The sequence below is a fragment of the Crassostrea angulata genome, chromosome 10, assembly GCF_025612915.1.
Source record: "Crassostrea angulata isolate pt1a10 chromosome 10, ASM2561291v2, whole genome shotgun sequence".
Lineage (NCBI taxonomy): Eukaryota > Metazoa > Mollusca > Bivalvia > Ostreida > Ostreidae > Magallana > Magallana angulata.
In genome coordinates this window covers 28,644,523-28,666,928 of record NC_069120.1, presented here as the reverse complement: position 1 = coordinate 28,666,928, position 22,406 = coordinate 28,644,523, and the positions used below count along the sequence as shown (strand labels likewise).

The following is a 22,406-nucleotide window of genomic DNA, read 5'->3' as shown; positions in this document are numbered from 1 at the left end:
AAATATCTATGTATACAATATCTAAAGCATACATTCATAAAATACACAAAGAAATAAATAAGGAATTCAACATTCTCCCAGTTATCTTGTAGTACATAAAAAATACAGGTAGTGGAAAATAATAAATGCAACAACACATCCTCTGACCAGTTTCTAGTGGAGACAACTTTAAGCAGATATCACATTTGGTGCTTTGCTTGCTGAAAGGTTTTCGTGGTTTTTTGCGGGCATTAAATTTGGTGTTTTGCTTGCCAAAATTGTGCAAAAACTGTCTACAGTCATTTTTAGCGGGTGTTAAATTTGGCGTTTTGCTTGTTCAAAGATATAGCAGTAATATTGGCGGATGTTTTCTTTAGCGAACAAAATGTCGCTGATGTTTCAAATCAGTAGTATGCTGACAATGGCGTGAATATAGCAAATAAAATTTTAGCAAAATATTACAAAAAAACAACATGAGCGACCCACCACAAATTCGGCTATGTACCGGTATACTTGACCCCCCCCCCCCCCCCGAAATCCATGCACCTGAACATAATCGTTTGTGACGATACACAAATGTTTTATAAAAATCGTTCATTTTCTCAATTTTTTATTGACGTTAAATGCTACATATAGAGAACTATAAAACAGTAGAAGACGGGGCGTGATTTGAACATATTTTAACGTAAGATAAAGATTTAATTGTAAATATAGTATGATAAAAAAAAGGTTCGAACACAGGGCTGCGTTCAAGATCGTAGCTGCTACGTAGGGCTACGTAGTTGAACGATAGGCTAGCCTATCAGCTAAAATGAATGTTAACATGTATATTTCCGCTTGAAATTAACGAATTATGTCGATGTATATAGTCTTTAGTTAATAACTTCTAACTTCAAATCTGAGAGCTAGCGGCTAACCTAGCGGTCCATTCAATAGACCTAGATATCTACGACCTAGCGGCTGGGCTAGCAGCTACGATTTTGAACGCAGTCCTGGTTCTATCAGCTTATGAGCTCTTTATGATAATTAAATCTGTTGGTTGTTAAGCATCTCCCAGAAAAGAAATTGTATTTCAAGAGGGCTTATCACCGCGCCATAACTAAACGCAGTAAAAAAAACTGTTGCTACTTAATGGTTTATTTTTTAAATAAATTGAATACATTTTTCTTTCCCGAATGTGCATTTTATTTTGTGCGTGAGTTAAAAGTAAATTATAATCAAAATACTCCTACCAGTTAAGATTTTAAAATTTTACAATATTTAACCCAAAATTATATTCTAAATATTGTTGGAAAGGTAAAAATAATAAAAGTCCCCAACGGATTTCAACTCTTGACTTACACATTTTCGTAGTTAACGCTCTAACCCACTGCACTACTATGTTAGGTAACAATTATGGGGAAGAAAACATCTATAAAATTATACTCGATTTTGTTGTTTATTTCGATAGGAAGTACGCCATATAATGGAGGTGTCCCATACCACCTTAATAATTCAATTTAGTTATCAATCACTATTATCGCTGGACCCCTCATCAAATAGAACTAAACCAAAAAACAAATCTGGGTTGTTTTTATCGTATTTTATATGATTCTGCCAAGAACAGATATGATACAGTTAACAAAATTGATAAAAAATTAAAAAACAAAAAAGCCGGTTGTCCTGCCATATTCTTCCTATAAATAAAACCTACATTTTCACAACTTTAAATGAATGCTTTTAAACTGAATATGTAATAAATATTCGACCTTTATAAGTTTGCGCATGCGGACTGCTTCTGAGGTTTGAACAGTTATAATTGCTAAAACTGCGAATTATCACCCGACCCCTTTCGACACGCCCATGCAATAAATATGATCAAACCATTTTAAAGAGAAATACATGAATCCAATGAATGTATCCTAATTCAGCCTTCATTCAATTACCCTACCAGTGTATTTTGTACATGTATTTATACTCAGCAGGAGTGGAAATTATGTACAGCATACATTTTATGAATATTTGTATCTAGGATTGCTTTTTTTTTGAATTCCTCATTTTTAGTAAGCATAAATATTTATGTCATCAATTTTACATATAAAAAGTCATTTTTGTAATACACCGCGTGACCTATACATAATTACACAAAAACAAAAATTAACACAGAAAAACAAATCATTTTATCCGCACTGTCATGTCAACAAATTTTATCATCTTTCTAAGAAAAAATCAGTTAATTAAAGCAAATCCATTTTGAGGACGTCACGAGTCACAAATCCATTGATATCATATTCTGTCCGTGTGTAGAATGAAAATTGACTTAATAATCGGATTAAGTCATCCATCACTATTATCGTTGGACTCCTCATCCAATTAACCTAGACCAAAGAAAATATCTGGGTTGTACATTCATCATATTTCATCCGTATTTCTCCTGGGGATTTTGTTCCTTTCTTATAGTTGACGATTTGATCCAGCTTTGTTTGGAGTTGTCGATATTCAGCTCGTATCCTTCGGTTCTGGGAAGGGAACTCTTGTTTTTGGATGACGTCAAAACCGAGGGTATCCGGATTTTCCGGCTGGAACATCTGCACCTGGACAATCGAAGGACTGCTTGGAACTCTTTGCGAAACTTTGCTGTAAACATAAATCACAAAGGGCTTACAGTAAAACAATTATTTTGAACTTTTCAATTTACAAAAGGGAAAATATGATAAAATAAGTTTTTAAAATATTTAAAACGGTTGCAACTAGTGGATAAGGGCACTGAAAGACACCAGTGATCTTTTTATATTTATTTACTTTAATTTGAAATACCCTTGGTAATTATTAAGTAAGCTTAACTAAACTGAAATGCTTGAAGAACAATTAAGACAATAAAAATCACTTCGTATATAATAAGCAGTTATAATCCATTATACGCAACCAGGAACCATAAATAACATCTAAAAAGAACTTTTTGTGTATCGAAACACAAATTGGTATAAATCACAGAGCTTAAAACCAATGAATTATTGCCAGGGAACTAACAAACCACATTCTTTCATACTCGATTACATCATTTGTTGATGAAATAAAAGGCAAAGGAACAGACTTTGTATTTTAACCTCGACAAAGATGTAAGTGATTATAAAGAGATTAGGGTATTTTTTATACACACCGCTCATAAAGTTGTAGATGAAAGGATTCACCACGCTGTTGGCGTAGCACAGGATATGTGAAGTAAGCACAATGATGGAGATCCAGTTCGCTGGGATTTCTTGAAAGGATGCCGTGATTCTATAAATTAATCAGAGCAAAGTATACATTTTTCATTGAGTAAACAACATAACCTATGACACGATTGTCTGATCTAAAAAAACAATACCGTGATCTATTCAAGCTTTCCGTTCGTAACATTGTTAAAACTTTCCGATCTGATAAAAAATATTTGCAATATGATTGATCTCTTAATATCACACAGGCTTCTTATATCGAACGCAATGTTGTCTATTTTTTGTAAACATTTTTTTATCACGCCTGCAAGAAATTGCTTATTATAATAGTACATCCACACGACCTATTTTTATTAACATAGTTATCCATCTTCCTATTAAATGCTGTTCAAGAAATGTTTTTTTTTTCTTTTCTCAGATCAATGATTTAAGTGTATAGCATGAAAAGAAGTAAACGCTGCTTGATTTTCAAACAAAGAAAAAAAAAACCCCATACATAACCATTTTTTCACTTCTGTTCTTTACACAATTGTATTTACTCCACTGCATTGTTTACCTTGTTAGATTCAGTACATAGACCGGAAGATAACAAACAGCAAACACAACCACTATAGCTATAAGCATTTTTGCTGCCCTCTGTCGGGATCGAAGTTGGCTTTCTGGCCCCGATGACGTCATTTTGTTCATTGGACGATGTTCTGCTGAGAAAACCAATGTATACTTTATAAATTCTTCATAAGTATGAGCTATCATATGCCCTACAAATGTTACATACATTAGGTAACTTTATTCTTTTCCGGCAATGTTTAATTGAAAGTATTGTTCACATGGGTGGCCTCTTTCCCCCCAATTTGAAAAATCACAGACTAGCTCGGGTCAACATTGTTTGATAGAAAGCATAAAAAAATGCAGACATGTTTAGGGCCATTGAAGCTTGTCAATGTAAGAAAAAAAAGCATTAGAGCTTTTAGGTTTCTTTAATTTACAACAGAAGACACCAATAAAAATGTCCCTATTTATTTATCAGCTTCAACAAAATGCTTGCACTAAGAGCATGCAAAACCCTCCAAAAAACATTGTTTGGATTACCTAGAAGCTTATAGGATGTTTCTTTGCATGGAAAGCAAATGTTTGGAACATACATTATCATAATATATAAACAGTAGCAGTGCCTGTTTGGGAGGGTAACAATTGAAATTGACATCCCGAGAAAAACATTGTCAACCGACGCGAAACCGTGGTTGATAATGGTTTTCGAGGTGTGTCAATTTCAACTGTTAACCCCCCCCCCCCTCCCACCCCCACCCCACCTCCAAAACATGCACTATTTATTTTATTATATTGAAAACTTTACGGAAAGAAGTGAATTCTACGGCGAGCCGTACGCGCATAAATTACGCGCATGTGTTACTGAGTATCCATTGCCAAGCGTGTTGCTAACGCTGAGGGTAATAGAACTGATTACAAAGTGCGTATGAACCAATCAGATTTCAGTATAATTATACTGAATACTGAATGGTTCGAATATACCTTAACTCCAAATTATTACTCAATTTGATATGCGTCAGTATTAAATGCAATGTAGACTATAATGTTTTTGCAGTTAAATAAAAATGGCATCCGAAAACCTTGATATTTCAAAAGATCTTTAAACTTCATAAAAATTTACTTGATAAACTGATACGTTTATTCAATTCAATATAATATCAAAGAAGCATCAAACCTGCTTCCACGATTCCTGGTAGGTCTTTCCGCCAAAGTTGTTTAGAAATAATTGCGTATGTGTATGCCATGAGGCAGATTGGGATGGAATAGAGAACTATCAAAATAATAAGGTTATAAATCAAGTTGTCGTTGGATGTCCACTGTCGGCTGCAGTAACGCAAATAGAAAGTGATGCTCTCATGGAATGTGGTCGTGACCGAGTAGAAGATCAGGTCCGGTATGGAAACACTAAATCCGATTAGCCAGATACAGACGATCACTCTCACAATGAAGCGCTTTGATAACCTTCTTGTCCAAGGTTTGCAAATGGCGAAGTATCTCTCCACTGAAATGGCCGACAATGTTAGCACTGAGACGGTCACGGAGGTTGTCTGAAAGAGAAGAATTTAAGATTAAGGTGACATATTGAAAAGATAGTTTATAAATAATTTGTAATGCAATTTTAGTTTTGTTTTTAATATATGATATCTTTAAACTACCGTATTCAATGAATATGAGGGAAATCACAAGACGTAGAGTGCATATATATTGATTTCATTTTTAACAGCAGTTAATCATATTTTGTTGCAACTTTAGGGAAAAAGTATCTGATAAAACAGCCATTAGAGTCAACTATCAAGGGTACTCGCCATTTTTAGATCACACTTTAATGATCACAAACAAAAATGAAAGTCGATAAGCTTTAAATGTGAAAAATACAGTGAACAAATTAATACAAATGAGCGTGGAACTCTATGATATGCGATTCAGTTAATGTGGTATTGGGACATCTGTCGATATTAATGTGGATTAAAGTCGATATTAATGTGGAATAAAGTCTATATTAATGTGGATTAAAGTACATTATAATCAAAATACTTTCAAAGGTTTAGAATTTTCAAATTTTACAAAAATTAAATAAAAAAATACGTTTTAAAAATTTTTGGAAATGAAAAAATCCCTAAAATCCCAACTCCTGACTTACAAATTCGTAGTGAACCCTCAAACCCACTGCGCCACGTTGTTATGTAATTTTTAAAAAAAAAAAACTATTCATAGAATTACATTTGATTTTATTGTTTATTTCGATGAATAATACGTCAGAACATGGAAGTGTCCCATAAACCTTAAATGATATTTGGCATTAAATAAAAACTTAATGGTTTTATTATTCATTACATGACAGTCCATGGGGAATAACTATTTCTAAAAAGAATTAAAACATTAGACCAAAAAAAAAAAATGAAAAGTATAATAAAAAAAAAATCTTATCAAATCTTGTAATCTGCTGTTTGCACTGGACCCTTAACAAATAAGAAACTTATTTTTTATTTTGATCTTTGAAAAAAATTAGTTTTCTTTTAGATCATGCATCTATTAATATCTGTCAATATTTTAATATTGCTTTAAAATGCAACATTTGAAAATAAAAAACCCATTTACATTTGCACATTTCAGTTATTTACATGTATTTTAATGGTTGCAGATAGTGATTTAATTTGGATCCATGAATAATAAGGACACGACATACAAGCACTTCTGTTGGTAATATTGATAACTCATCAAAATATTGGATTAAACAAACTCCGTATTTTAAATCAAAAGGATTTCCAGTAGAAAGAAACCGGATCATGTCTCAGGAACAATGGGATTTATTTCTTAAAGCCCTATAGTCGGGATATCCAACGTACTTTTTTTTTTCCAAACTGATAAACATATCTCTATAAACGACCGGGAAGTTTGCTTTGTAATCGTACGTAATTTTTACCCAGCACAACGGTTGATTCGATTACGGAGCGGCATGCATTGGGAACATGTTTAAGCCTTTGTTTTGAGGATGAAGCAAAGAAGATGTTTCCTTCAAAATAGAATAATTTGGGATAATTTCTCAAAAGATACAGATTTGTACTTATTGGAAAGAGCTGGAGCACAGGATGTTTGGGGTTGCAGTGGTGTTATTGGGGGATTATGCTTATTTAGCATCGCTATGGAAGGTAATAAAACAGATCAAGAACATGCCGGTTGTTTGTGTTTTCTAAACCGTAGCCTTAACATTTCCTCTTCTAACACTGTAAAAGGACCGTGCAATTAAATATTACGCAGACAATCCTAGCAACACACCAATACTGAGCAAACAGCTAAATCCTATTTCATAACAGTTCGACGTGGTACTTCCGTCTGACCCTCAAGTTTTGTCGTCAAAACAAAAAAAAAAACCGCTTGTTTTACGTTTATTTGTATCTTCATCTAATGTGAATTAATATTTAACCGACTGCTCTTGGACATTTAATAATAATATACATTTTTAAAGACTTTCTTATGAATGACATTATATATCATACTTAACATTGCATGCTAGTTTCTGAACTGTTGTATTACAACGGTTGGTATTGTTGTATCAGAGTTCTTGGGTTCAGGTGAGCGATAAGGCCCATGGGTCTCTCATTACATAGTTAATAATTGACTCAGTGCTTAAACATCATCTTTGGAAACAATAGTGTTCTGATATTAGATGGGTTTTTCATGAAGCGTCTCCTTGTAGAAGAAAGGTGACTAGATTCGAGCCCACGATTGTACCGACACGAATAAGGTTCTTTGCTGTTGGATGTCTCATGGCCCCGGCGATGCATTTTCATATATACATACATCTACTTGCGAAAGAGAGAAAATACTTTAACGAGTCGTAAATGTTAACCAACACCAAATCAGTCTGAGATCAGGATTTTCAAAAAAAATTTGGGTCTATTTTTTTTTAAACTCAACAAAGTATGGAAATGGTAAAATTACTCGTAAATGGTTGAATAGTATACTTGTAACCTTGTTTTGGTGAATTTTTGCTAAAGTTGACTCGAAAATTAGACCGTTCTGTTTAAAGGTGAAGCTATCAAACTGTCTTAATCTGATCATTGTAAAGATGAATATAGGTCTAACGAAGTTGGCTATCGCCATTCCAAACACGTTTTATTTCAATTGGACATGGTAATTCCCCGACCATTCATGGCGTGCTCAGTCATTTCCCACGTCAAGTCTTTGACAGAAAATAATTGAAATATCATGTTTGCTACATTGTCATTTCCTTACTGCGCAAAAAGTATTCCCCCAAAATTTCAAAGTTAAGCTCAACCAAAACCCTCTTTGAAATGCTTAATCATGAAATTACATGTAACTAAAAATGAAAGAAAGAGGGAGAGTGAATGTGGGGTTAGTGTTACGCTGCATTTGAATTTACCTTTTTTTTGCATTTTAAATGGAATCCTTGTCCTAATGATATTACCGCTAGCATTGTTAACGAAGCGTAATAATTTAAGAAATGTACAATAATGAAATTGGATATAAAAATACAGGTTTATGTAAAAAAAAAAAAAAGATCGAGCTTATTTTTAAAAATTTGCATAACGTTTTTGTTTTGTTGTGAACATTTTCATAGAATGCAAATGAATGTGTCTGCTGTCCAGTTACATTGTACATCTTCTCAATAAAATTAACATAATAAAAAATGGGGTTGGGGTGGGGGGGGGGGGCAGTTATCTCAATGGCTTGAAAAAAAATTTGCAAACACTGTCTTAAAAATTCATTCTTTCATTCTTTTTTTAACGACTAATTTTGATAATACTGATCATGTTACTAAGAGTTTAAAGTATGGCGAGTAAGGTAAATGCACGTTAAATAGGGACACACAGTTACCACAGTGTTTGATTTCTTCTTGAAAAAAAAAACCACCCTTTAATCACGGTTTTCGTATGTAAATTCAAATCGCTAACAGTAGTTTTGTTCATCTGACAGCGATGTTAAGCAAATCGACACTTTTATCTTTTTCATAAATTGGCTTTTTGTGATTATAAAACAGATAAAAGAAAGGTTTTCAGCTTAATGGCTTAAATCTCGATTTAAAAAAAAAATTTAAAAAAATCTGCAATTCAGGACGGTGAAAAATACAGTTTTTTAATACAAATATCGCTTTATCGCATTATAACCGGGCGTTTCAAAGTTTTGAAAATGGTCAATCGGAATTATTTTCTATCAGTGATGTCTTAATTATTTAAAAACTTGACACGTTTCGTTCAACATTATATCATATTATAATTACACTTATGATCTTCCAGCGATTGAAAATATGGGAAATATGATTTGTTTAGTCTGTCTGTCTGTTTATAACGTCACTATATATCATTGTTAAGGTCAACATCAAAGGCAATTGGGAAATTGAGAAATTGAAGTTCACGGTTAAAATGATTGAAAAGATTGATTGGTTATAATTAAATGCGGCCACTCATTGTTGGTACATTGCTACTCACACAAGTCTTGTTTTTAGGGGGGGGGGGGGGGGGGGGGGTTATACACCTCCAACTCACATGCATTCTTCCCTCTTTCAGCATATATTGTAAATAGAACTGTTTCGCAACTCTTCAAAGAAAGCGGTATTGTTAATTGCTTAGCTAGATAGATAACCTTTTCATCAATTTTTTTTTGGCGGAAAAAACAAGATAATATACTCATGGAAGTGAGAGATGCATGTGGGCATATATATAACGTAATAATATCAACTCGAACGCATGTGCAGCTGCAATTATGCTGCAATGGAAAATAATGAAATCCAGGTGTTGAATAAAAGAAATGTATGAAACATTTGGATACAAATTAAAAAATTGTACTTAAGCTTTTTGAAGGAAATTCATATATAATGTACTATTTTTTACTTATAAAAAGTCGGACATATTAGTCGTCTAAGTACAATGTACGGCCTGCCACCCAAAAAATAGAAGACCGGGAGCATTATGTTTTTGTCCTGTCTTCATTTCTGTCTGCCAAAAACTTCAGTTTAGTTAGAACCATGTTTTAAGTTTTACACTCTTTTAAGTTTGGCACACATATTCAACTTTTAATGCCATTTCAAAAAGTTCCTTATAACTAATCGATTGATAGATGTAAAACAGTAGCTCAACGGAAAAATTTGGGATGACACGCCGCATATCTAGGCTCCATCCTCCGTACATGCGCTAAAGGACGATTTATGATATTGGCTTAATATGGCCCCTTGAAATTAACAACATCAGTTTACTGTAATACTTTTCTTCCTTATTACAGATATACTTGTGAATTTGTTTCCACAATTTTCATTTTGATCCTGATGCATACAATTTTGAAATATGACATCAAAAAGTTAAACTTTCCCGCCATTTTCGCATTTTTTTAGGCATATAAACTGCTGGTTTTCGAACAGTTTTTCTTTCAGAAAACATTGAGCGATTGCTTGAACAAATAAAATATTTTCATCAAAGATGTATCTATCTAAGACTTATGAATGACAAAACGTTTGTTTTTGATCAAAGTGTCGCTCTATATTTCCCATTCCAAAAAAAGATAAGAAAAATGTTAGTTTTTGACTGATTTTGATTAATTAATATTACAAAAAAAGCGTCATTTCTGACGTCATATACTGCCAATGAGTGGAAATAAATCAAATAAATAGGTAAGAATCATATATTATATCGACTATATTTCAAAAAAGATAATAATTTAATGTACCAGTGGGCCAAATTTGACTCATATGTAGTTCTTTGCAATTTACGACGCACCTAGCTTAAATCGGTACATGTAAGTGAAGTGTACACGTGATCTGTAATTTTTTTTTTTTTACACATAAACAAACCTCACAGCTACTTTAAAAGTATGTCTTAGAATTTTAAGACAAGTATAGTGACGAAGGCTGTATAACGATATTTTGGTGACACATACACATTTCCACAAAATCGGTCAGAAAATTAGCTGTTTGTCAAAATCGAGAACAGGGTTTTGTTACAATTATATTATGGTTACAATTATGTATCTAAGTCGAACGACTAGTAAAGCAACATCAAGGATTAAGCACTGTGAACTGCTGATTTGTTTCCGATTTAATTTGTTCGCCTATGATTTCTGTGAATTAAGTAAATATTGGTTGATCAGGCCTGTATAGAGTTTGTTGTTTCGCTTAATACGGTGTTTCAAAGCAACATTTGCATTACAAGTGTTGTTGATCTTTTGTTGTTTATTTATGCAGCGTTTATGCAGTGCATGCGTTTTAAAAAATGCCATCGGCAAAACACACAGAAGATAAAGTTGTAAATCATATCCTTAAAGAGAGGTCGGGAAACTATCGAGAAATTTAATCAAAGTTCTTTTCAGATATTGAGAATATCTGCGAGCTACACTTAGTATGTAATATTTGATGCAGACATTCAGGAAGTAAAATTCTTAAAATTTAGTGGGTGATTAATCATTTGTTTTTCCCCAAAACATCCTTGATTTTTTAAATTTTATTTCAGTGTTTGCAACATCAGACTGTTTGGTTTGGACAAACAATTATTCTGGAAATAAAAAGAGTGCAGGTCTTGGATGTTAAAAGGTTTCAAAAGGACCAAACACGGCAGTAGCGCACCCCTTTTGCAGTTGTGGCAAAAAGTACATGTTTTGCAGTTGAGACTTTAATTATCGTTTCGAACAAGAAATTAGGGAGAGTGGTTATAAAGAACTATGGAATAACATCAAGGACAATGAAATTCAATGTTCAATGAAGTACAATTTCTATTAACATTTTGTATTGATAGGGTTATTGGTCACGAATTTATGTATACTTGAAACTGTCATTTTCACTTTATCCACGAAAATTGATACCCTTGAATATTTATATATCTAATAATTTATATATATACCACAGTATATCGTTTTCAATAGAAAATTCCCGAATGTTATGTTCTTAGGAACTGGATCAAAATAAACTACATGTAAATGTACATATGTAAAACGAGCGCAAAGATTTGAGGTATTGTATAGAGAGAGGTTCTAGGGACAGATGCCTCAGATGTCTGCAGGATCTTCAGGTATCAGCACGATAAAGATCCCTTGCATTTTATTAAAGAGACATGATTAAAAAAATATTTTTCTTTTATAGTTTAATAATTCGATGGTGTTATTTATAATCATTGACCATATTTGAACGATAGTTGTCGAGTGAAATATTTGCTTATTTAAAATGAAAAATTAAAATCGCAAAAGTTTTAGAGAAATCACGATAAAGTTACGACTGAATTGAACAAAAAAAAGATAGGAAAAAATATCAATAACACTCGGGTTCTGCATTTTTTCGTCTTCAACGACTGCTAGATTCATAGCCTTATAAACTGCGAAAAAAAAGTACATGTATGAAGTATATCACTGTTCTATTTACAGCTCTCATTGATTTCATATAAAGCGAGTAAATGCATGCAAATTCATGTACAAATCGTTATTGCCGATCAGTACAAAAAGAAATAGACGATTGTTCGATATTATTATGGAGGCTACTGAAATTTTTTTTAAGCCTTATTGGCTTATTTAATTTTAATGAATGAGATCTTATGTTTAGAACACCACTTTACATGAACGAGGACTTGTTCTATTACATAATTCACTTTTCAGATTCGGAAAATTATATAATTGCTAGACTTTCGCATCTGCGCGCAAACGCTGATTTCAGATCGACTGATTCCGGAAATCTCCATAGAGAATTTTTACTTTATTGCCACCAAACCACCATATGGACTCTGCATCCAGGAGACTGTGCGTAACTTTCATCTTGAAAATGGGTCGCTGTTACCATACAATGCTTTTATGCGACTCTTTTGCTGAGATAGAAAGCACTTTGTTGCCATTCTGATTAAATTTGTTCTAATATTGTATTTCAAGTTTTTGATCTGACACAAGAACATAAATGGTAATGCTGACACAGCAGATATGAAAGGCCAGTGGAACAATCTGCAATTTTTCAAATTCTGCGTTCGATTTGCTAACAATGCATGTGTTATTACATGGCCACACGCATTTAGAATAGCCAGGAAATGTTTGCAAAGTGGCATACGTAGAATCTTTGATGTTCCGGGATGCAGACCTTGCTATGCGCGTTTTATTATTTAAAAAATGGGGGCGCTGTAAGAAAAAATTCTCCTTAGTAACTCGGAGGATGACGTCACAAGCACAATACCTACACTCTTTATGAATTTATTTTTAAGTACTTGTTAATGATGTTGGATAAATTATCGTTATAAAGCTATTAAAAGACCATGAATCCTATTAGAGAGATGCTTTGTTGTAACTTTATACAACGTTTAGCTATTTCGTTGCCGATCAAAGCAGCTTTCATAGTTAAATCTGTTCGACTAATATAAAGTCTTCCGAGTATTCTTCATATGAAGCTGTAGCGCAGTCATAAAGTGTTGGTGAATCTAATCATCCTGTTTAATCTTGACTATTAAAATAATGTTTTCTTTGCAGTCAGATAGTCTGGTGATTATGATAGCCATTTTGCTTGAACAATTTAGATTAAGGGCCTCCCTGAAAACTGTTTTTCTCGCAATATATGACATGATTTAATATAGATTTTTTTCCGTCGAACTTTTTCTTCCCCCTCTCTCTCTTCTCCTTATTTTAATGATGTGTTAATTACCCTTTTTATCTGATTTGGGTTCCCATAGATTGTTCAAGAACCTTGTAATACTGAACTATGCAAAGAGTGCGTAAAACAAATCTATTTATACAATTAAAAAGATATTGTACATGGAAGAATGGAAACAGAGATACAACGATTTACATTTTACATGCACAGAAGTAATTTACTAGATTAAATATTTTATAAGTAAGGTAGAATAACCTATCATCACAAAATGGCTGACCTCTGATCGAAACGACATTTCGTTTTATCAAAAAGATTTTATCAACGGCAAAAAGTAACTTAATCCATATCTGATTGGATAAAGTGTTGATTCGTACATCCAAAGTTTAAATCCCGCAATGTCTGCATGTCTGTCTGTTACTTACTGAATTGAATTTTGTAGATATTCATTTTTTTTATCCCCAAACTGCAAATTTTTCGCTTACTTTTTAACATATGTACGGTTTATTTATCATTTTATCTTTCATAATCAAATAATTTACTATTAATTTAAGTGACTTTTCCAGAAGTGTTATTCCACCTTATTTTCTTTCCTTTAATTTCGTTTATATATAGCCGTCTGAGTCTTTTTAAAAATAGAAGTATTTCACGAAATACTGTAAAAATTGAAAAAGAACGATTCCTTTTCTTTTTTATTAAAATAAGAATTGTTATTTATTAAATATTCCGAGAGTTCATAAAGTAGTAGACACTTTGTATTGTTTTAAGATATGTTAGCATGCACTGGACATTTGGCATGAACAGTTCCGACGTTAATTATCTGCAGATTTGCATTTAATGGCTTAATTCTAAATATATTTGACAGAGCTCGAAAAAAAAACGACACTTGAATTCAGATAAAGGTAAAATTCGCCGGCTCGGTGTAACATATTATCTAATCATTGAATCTCTCTAAAATGGTTTTAATTGAAATATCAGTACAACATTAGTGCTAATCCGAGGAGATTGAAGGTAAAGAAAGGGTCTGTCAAAGATAACTGAGTTATGGCAATTGCTGCAGCATAAATCCCTTTTCGCCCAGTTTATCCTTGTAACGGTCTGGAATTATTTTCCGTCTTAAAAATAACTCACCGTGCATTGGGTTGTTCTGACATTTTTGATCCACCTAAAAATCTGGGCTTTTTACTTAATAACCCCCATTTTTTTTGAGTTTCTGGGTATTTAACAACCCTTAATAACTTAAACTCGATAAATTGCACTTTTAAATGCCTTTTTGAATAGCATTTCATTGATTGTTTAATCATGGACACTTTGGGCGAGAGAAATGATGAGTAATTTCTTCTTTTAACTTAATTAAAAACTATTAGAGAATTTGTCAACATTTATATTTGATTAACAAAGCGTAATAAATCAAGTCGAGAACAAATGTCTTATCACCAGGCTATAAAAATGTCAAAGTAAATTTTATTTTGGAGTATTTCTTTTATCTCTTATTGACTGCACCATTGTTTCGAAAAATAACATTCAATGATTTCGTGATGTCACATCCGCTCCACTGATTTCCGTACAGATTGTTCAGATATTGTTCATAAATCAGTTCCGTTCTACGTATATCTTTGTTTACTCTCCTTAATGGGGATTTACAGTTGATTTTCCCTTCAATGCTTTTGCCGGAAGATGTTTACCTATGAGTTATCTTAAAGGAGGGGAAACATTGATAAACTGTTAATTGATTAAAAGCTACTTCAGATATTCGACTTGGGAATATAGTTCTATAATAATTACAAATGGGACCCGGTCAGTAAATTAGAGAGCTTCAACATTACGGTGATGAAAGGTAGCAATGAGGAAACCGATAGCTGGACAATATCCACATCTCCTGTCACTGTCCCACATAAATGGATTTAACCAGAATTTACGGTCTCGATTTCAGTCGTAAATAAATTACAGGGGAAACAAATCCCTGAGGATTTTTTTGCTCGAATGTTTTATTTCTAAAACAGGATTTTTTGCGGTTTTTTTTTGGTTATATAAAATTTGCATCCTCGTCATAGGTTTCCAGGCTTTTGTAATTTACTGTTGATGAGTTGTACTGGTATAAGAGATGAAAGTGTTTGATCTTTCGTTCATCAAAAAGTAAACTAATTCTGAGGCTTTGTATAAGGCTATCTTTTGTGCGACTTTTTATATTGATAAAATATGAATGATTATTCTACAACATGAAATATTTTACAAAGTGTGTCGCTAATTTATGGACGTTTCGATGATTTACTCTCAAATTTACTAGTCTGGTAAAAGGAACAACGAGAAGACCCCCATCCCACCCCAGATATTCCTTTAAAATTTGGGAGCAGGGTTCGAGATCTGATTTCAACTCGTTTCAGTTATCAGTACGTTGAGGCCAATTCTTGAATGTTCTTTGTTCGGTGCACTCGTCTCAGAGCACTGTCCTTTGTAGTCATGATTTTCAAGTTAACCCATTTTGATGATATAAAACTTCACTGAAATTTCCTGCTTTCGCAGTGTTTGAACCTTAAGGCATTTACTTTTTAACGAATTTAACCCATTTTGTGTGTAAATGCTGTGTGGGAGGTTTCGTTTTTATTTTTATTTTTTCATCAAAATCACAATTTAATGTTTAAAACAAAAAATTGTTTTTCGCATCCTGTTATTGCTTCAGGCTTAGTTGCGTTTAATAAATGTTTATACTAACGAATACCTGGTCTGTTTGATTACAAATGCAAGAAAACGACAATAATATGCTCCATTTATTTAAAGATTAGTTACCCGGATTTTACCGTAAAGCAACACACCAATCGGGGAGCGCTTGATTATTCCTGAGAGTTTAAAGCTTTTAAAACTCTGATGAGCACATCCAAAAACAATCTTATTTCAATCTAAGGAAAGCTTGGTAAAACGAAGGTGAAACATTATTTGATTTACAAATGTATCATTTATTAATTGTTATGTAACTCGCGTGAACCATTGCGTTTTTCGTAATTTTGCTCACATCATCAAAATGTCATTCACCTTGGCAAAATATTTGTTTAACTAATTCATTTGGTAATGAATTACACTGACGCAAAGCAAACGATTGATTTTTATTGCATTTTCTGGTTACGTAATCTTATTACGGTGCAAATTGCAATCGTAAAACAGGTTTAAATTATCAGCCGCTCAAGGCTTTTGAGCATCATTATAGAAGACTGGGCAAAGTAATGGCAACACCCCGAAAAAATTAAGTATCTAAAATTAGAATAACCTTCACCTCTGAGGGTCAGGAACTCTGTGAGTAAATCCTTGAGTAAATCTGTGAGGGATTTAGCTCATTTATACACGCAGAAAGATGACAATACTATTTAACAATGAAAGTGGATTTTCTTCTGAAAAGGTTGACTGCATCCATTGAGCTTGCTCAATTTATTTCAGTTAAAAATAATTCAGTATGATTTTTCAATATTTGCATTTTTTCCATTGGAAAGAGTGTTCGGTACGTCGATTAGAACAGTAGTTCTATAAATAACAAATTGAAGGCATATATGGTAACCTTACGGTTAACTGGCAAACGTTTGAGCCAAAATCAAATTCAGAAGTGTTTCAGCGGCAATCGGTAAATTTCTGAAAAGTATTCTTAAAGATCCTTAAAAAACACCAACACACATAGTACTGTATTAAATACTTGTATCATTGACCTCGACCCGGGTACCTCAATACTTGCTCTCGAAGATAAACACAAGCATACAGAACAGCCAAAAACTATTTAGGAAATTGTTTTCGAAGACCTTTTGGTTGTATCTATAGTTATTTAATTTCTTCACTCTGCTATGCTTAATATACAATTTGATCAACTGTTTCATACATCATATTACATGTAGTTTATTAAGAAATACATTTTAAGAGTTCGGGACCACTAAACAAGGTTAGAGCACATTAAGAACAATCAAGAAGAACCAAGTTCATGCTGCAACAAGTAAACTTCCCACTTCCGGGTGTTTATTTCCCCATAAACCGTCACTAGGATCGACGGCATTCTACATAAGGCACATTGGAGACTGTCATATATAAAACGCTGTATCGTTTTTTTATGGTGGAATAGAACAGCATTCTCTTTTTATAACTTCTGTATCATATTAATATACAGACCGTTCCAAACCCCTTCACAATAGGTCGTAATCTTGTATATTACTTTTCCCTAACCGAGTTTTATGATGCCATTTGATGTATATAGCTGATTTTGCTAACCAAAGACCAATATATGGATATTCGCGTTCTGCAACAAACTGTGTGTGTTTTTGTAACATTTTCTTGTTTACGTGAAAAATGAATTGACTTTTAATTTGTAATTTCAAAAGTTTAAAATCGAGTTAAATGCAAAATTTAATGCCATTTTGTTTACTTAAGGTATTGCACCGATCCCGAGTTATCTCATTTTACCTTATAGATATTCGTATTTGTAACTAAAACTTGTAAAAAGTAATCAGCCTTCTTTTCTCCAGGGCCACGTAACCAACGTCCTCAATAGACAAATATGTGCACATTTGCAAAAATGAATTCCTAAGTGACATTTAATTTACATGGTTATTTCTTTGATTATGCCAATTGAAACACATTGTAAATGAATTGCAATAATCTCAACCCTATTGTACATTTTACAACACAAATTCTTCAACTTAAGGAGGGGGGATATTGTTGGTTTAAAAAAAAAGGATTAATTTTATATATTGCTTTATAGCAGTAAACTTAATGGTTGAACACCAGTTAATGAGTTTAAAAGTTCAAAACTTGAGAGAGATTACGATAGTTTTATCCATATTTCTTCTACGGGTCTGCGAACTTGATGCTGCAAAACTATTGTCCGTGCTTGATGCTTCTCATTCATAATACTCTATCTTTTATGTGTTTCGCCTCCTTAATTTACAAAAGAAGCCATTAGATCTGTTTTGAAGGGTAATTGACATCCATGTACACGGCTCAAGCTTGTAGCTTCGTCATCATTAAATCTTGATGACAATCAAGCGTCGAGCAATGGAGAGGAATAGCTTGTTCGTCTTTAATTGATCAATATGGAATAGAGATTCTAACACAAGAATAAAAAAAAAATCGCTCTGAAACATTCCGTTACATCGCGATCAAATTCGTGTTTATAATTCGAAGACTTTGAGAGGAAAAATTAGATTTGGATGCGTCTGAGAACTGTTTGAAAGTTTTAATGAAAGAGCTACTGCCTTTTTGAAATATATATCAAACAGTCGCACTTCACAACCACTGACATTTTAATGTGGTATATCGTCTTCATTTTTTGTAATTATTTCGCTGTTTAAAGTTTATTTTACTAGACACTGATTTATTTTCAATCTTTTAAAATCGATTCTTTGTATATTTTACCGTTCGTCGGCTAGCAGTGATATGGCCAATATGTTACATAATTTGAATTTGTGAGAGCAAATACGTGCATTTGTGGGGCTTAATAGTTACTGTTATAGTTTTTTATGAATAAATCCTTGATCTAAGTGACTTGCTCTCTTCTGGCATTACAGAAAAAAAAATGTTTTATGGTTTTTAATATTTCATGTCTTTTTTCTTACGTAAAAATACAACTGGATGTCTGAAATTGCTGGAACATATTTTTAACATCATCTTTCTTAGCCAAAAAAATAACCCTCAAAACTTAAGAAGACATTAATTTAAAAATTAAAAAAAAATCATCTTAAGAGACCAGATAATTCTTTTACGAAATGAAAATTGTGTACACACATTAACGATAAGCACCATAACATGTATATCTGAATTTTCACTCCAACATTCCAACCGTCATTTCCGTTGAAAGAAGTGCCCATTTGAATATACAGTAATTTGCATTAATATAAAAAAGAGCGTTATCTCTTAAAAAGAAATGCTTGCTATGATCAACCATAACAAGTTAAGTCAATCAAATGAGGAAAAGTGGGATTACTTTGACCAGATTTACCAATTGATTTTTCCTTTTCTTTTTTTCAGGAGTCATATGCTCAAGGCAACATAAAATTTTCCTTTAATCTATCAGCTCTTTTCACAAAAAAATCTTGCATTTTAGAGGACAATGTTAACGATTTCGGTCAAATTTTGATTGTTATATCTGTATAGTGTACAATGCTTCCGTAAGGCATTCTTATGATCAACCAAATTTAAGTGGCATTTGTATGTAGAGTTATGAGCAGGGTACAGAGCTCACAATTCTTTGTCACGTAAACAAGGCTCGTGCAATGTTTTTGTTGACAAAGGTTCAATGTACTGTAAAAAGGTTTTTTTTCAATCTTTTTTTTTTATATCTGCTTAGTGTTGAACATAAATAAACAGTTTCAAGCATTTATCACATTCATTTTAGCTCTTTACCTAAAAAATTCAAAATGTAAACAAAACCATAACATGAGCTGTTACATAACAAAGATTCGTGAGCTCCGTATCCTACTCATAACATTTGACATACATTATTGATGCATTTTAAACATTAAAAACGGAAAAATAAAGACTAAAATCGTGAAAATGCCCCTTTAAAAGATCTCCCACATTTTGCAAATCTCCAAATTTTTGTTAATAACATATTTGCTTTGCTTTATGTTAAATATAGGGGGGGAATCTAAATAGCATTTTTGTTTTGCAGATTCAGCTGTATTTATTTTATTCGTGCCAATAAAGATTAAGTTTTTTTTTTTTAGTTCTTTTTTAATTTCAAAAACACCTTGCAGTATTTGGTGGAGTTATCTAACCTCTCTCAATTCTCAATTACTTGTCTCAGCAAACTAAATAACTCAGCACGGGTCAGTGATAAGAGAAACAATGCATGTAATACACTATAATTAAACCAACATCTGTAAAAAAGATCTACAAGTACATATTAAATTACCCATTTCCTTGCAGCGAAAAACGCCAGGAAACCCCCCCCCCCCCCCCCCAGATTTGTTTGTCAACGCCTGTGTATAAATAAATTTCCAGCAGTGTAATACGGGAATTCATTTTATGGAGACAAACATTGGCATTTGATTAAATAATTGCTTGCGAAGGACATGTTCGATCCTTTCTTTTTCCATCTTGTTCTTCATTTAGTCCACTTATAATTAGCTTGATTTATGAGGTCGAGCAAATTTGAACTAATCTTCCTGTAAAGCATGGTCAGCAGTTTGTATCCTCAAGTTTTGTAGTAATTCTCGTCAAAATTAACTTTTTATATCGAATTAAACGTAGTTTTTTTTTTTAATTTAAACTTTCTTGGGATTAAATTGCTGCAGATAAGACGTTCAACAACAATTTTTTTTATTTCGTGACAATTATTCACTTGGTAACAACTTTTAAAAAATTAAATCTAACAGATCGTTTTCACTTTTGGAAGAAAACATACCTGTAGAAACGGGACAATTTTGCACATGGTTTCCCCCAGGTACCACGTTTCTGTGACGTCAGCCATCATGGTGGGGGGAAGACACACAAAGATGACCAGAAAGTCCGCCACGGCCAGGTTGAATATGAAGATGTTCACAAAGGTCTGCATATGATGGCACGTGTATATGACATAACACACCAAAGTGTTTCCTACTATTCCGCTACAGAAAAGAATAATGTACAGTCCGATATAGATCCATTCTACAAAGTTCGGGAAAATGTATTCGTTTTCTATGTAATTTTTGCACATTTCGCCCGTAATACAGCCGGTCAAATGAAGGCAACTGTTAAGACATTTAGTCTCAGCTGACAAAGTTATATTTTCCATGTTTAATTTTATGGAGGGAGCCGCAAAGTTCGAAAAAAAAAATCACAAATCCTCCAACATTCAAGTTAAATGTTTCACAATGTGAAAGAATTTTAAGTTAGTGCAATGGCATTTTCAAAGTACTGCTTTTTAAATGTTTCGACTGTTTAGAGCTAAATGACGTTGCGCAGGAAGGACCCATTCATAATATATTCCCGATTGATTATTCCATACTGATTGTACAAAGGAGACTGCTGCTTGGCATACATCCTGCTATTTCACTACATTTAACGACTCGTTGTTGAATATAGTTGCAGCAAGCCCATACACAAGACACAAAACCAATGTATAGAGAATTAACACCAAGTTTCGTATAGCATGCAGGGTGATGCAAAAACAACTTAGTTTTTCCCCCGATCTTTTTATGTTTGTAGTTCATAAGATGCGGCATATCAAAATGAGCTAGCTAGGTTATCAAGATGCCGAGATAACCAATTTAAAGATAAAGAAATTTATCAAAGAGTTAATTAGAAAGTCAAGCGCGCGACGGCGATAAATGTAATCTTTTGCGGAAATGCACAGATAAACGAAATATTTTTAAATTTTTTTGTAAAGGTTTGTTTTAATCTGGAATTTTAAAAATTGCACCATCTAACCAGACTGGCACCAAACAAAATTTGCGGATGGAATAATTTGCGGTTAATACCTGTTAATCAATATTTTTGCAGTTGATAAAAGGGCTTATTCATAACAAACTTTGTTTATCAGATGTATTATAATGATTTTGATCTCATGTTCTAGTTCTCTTCAAAAATTGTACCTATAGCAATCCCTTAACATTATTTATGTGTTTTTGTTTTTGATATTTGTTTTCCCAATTCTGTTACAAAGAATGATTGAAGAACTTTGGACTAAACGTCAACTTTTTGTTGTTTATTTTTTTTTTACCGAGACTGAGGCTCAATTAACCAACCTCACCATAAAGGTCAAAAGGACGTTACATTATCACGAATAAGTGAAATATTTTGAGTTTTTGGTTAGGAGAACAGACATAAAAGCTTTTCGTTTGGCACATGACTTTAGTACATATTGGCACTTGTCTCGGAATCTTCACTAAGTCACATAGCGAGTATTTAATTATAAATGACGTTGTTCACTTTCATTGATGCAAGATTCTTTGATAGGACGCTTTCCGGACGCGCTGGAACCAATGGCTGCCACAGACTTGGTCGTGTAAGCTGTGTTTACAAGAATTGCGATTGTCGTCAATCGCATTTCGTAATTTCATTGACTCTTTCCAAAAAATGCGACTTTGTTCCGAAAAAATACATTGTTTACAACCAGATTAAAGATATTTAGGCTTGAGCCTTCGTATAAATGCTCGTCAATTTTATTGGAC

At 33.0% G+C, this 22,406-nt stretch overlaps 1 protein-coding gene across 2 annotated transcripts; it reads right to left on the bottom strand.

Moving 5' to 3' along the window:
- Positions 1-1,405: 1,405 nt before the first annotated feature.
- Positions 1,406-21,348, bottom strand: LOC128166744 (orexin receptor type 2-like). 2 transcript variants are annotated; one of them, XM_052832080.1, is made up of 5 exons: positions 20,660-21,348; positions 4,897-5,269; positions 3,730-3,874; positions 3,119-3,237; positions 1,406-2,595 (listed from the first exon to the last, which is right to left on the bottom strand). In XM_052832080.1, the coding sequence occupies exons 1-5, from the start codon at positions 21,026-21,028 to the stop codon at positions 2,378-2,380; spliced, it is 1,224 nt and encodes a 407-aa protein (XP_052688040.1). In that variant the 5' UTR covers positions 21,029-21,348; the 3' UTR covers positions 1,406-2,377. The 2 variants fall into 2 exon arrangements, with proteins under 2 accessions (XP_052688040.1, XP_052688041.1); XM_052832081.1 differs by having other exon boundaries at positions 3,730-3,871.
- Between the last annotated feature and the right edge of the window lie 1,058 nt (positions 21,349-22,406).

What these genes read in the sequence shown, in the direction of transcription:
- LOC128166744 (XM_052832080.1), bottom strand. Translation starts at nt 21,028, where the DNA reads ATGGAAAATATAACTTTGTCAGCTGAGACTAAATGTCTTAACAGTTGC. An exon ending in AAATTGTCCCGTTTCTACAG is followed by an intron (nt 5,270 to 20,659) that starts GTATGTTTTCTT and finishes CTTCTCTTTCAG; the next exon opens with ACAACCTCCGTGACCGTCTC. An exon ending in TATGTACTGAATCTAACAAG is followed by an intron (nt 3,238 to 3,729) that starts GTAAACAATGCA and finishes ATTAATTTATAG; the next exon opens with AATCACGGCATCCTTTCAAG.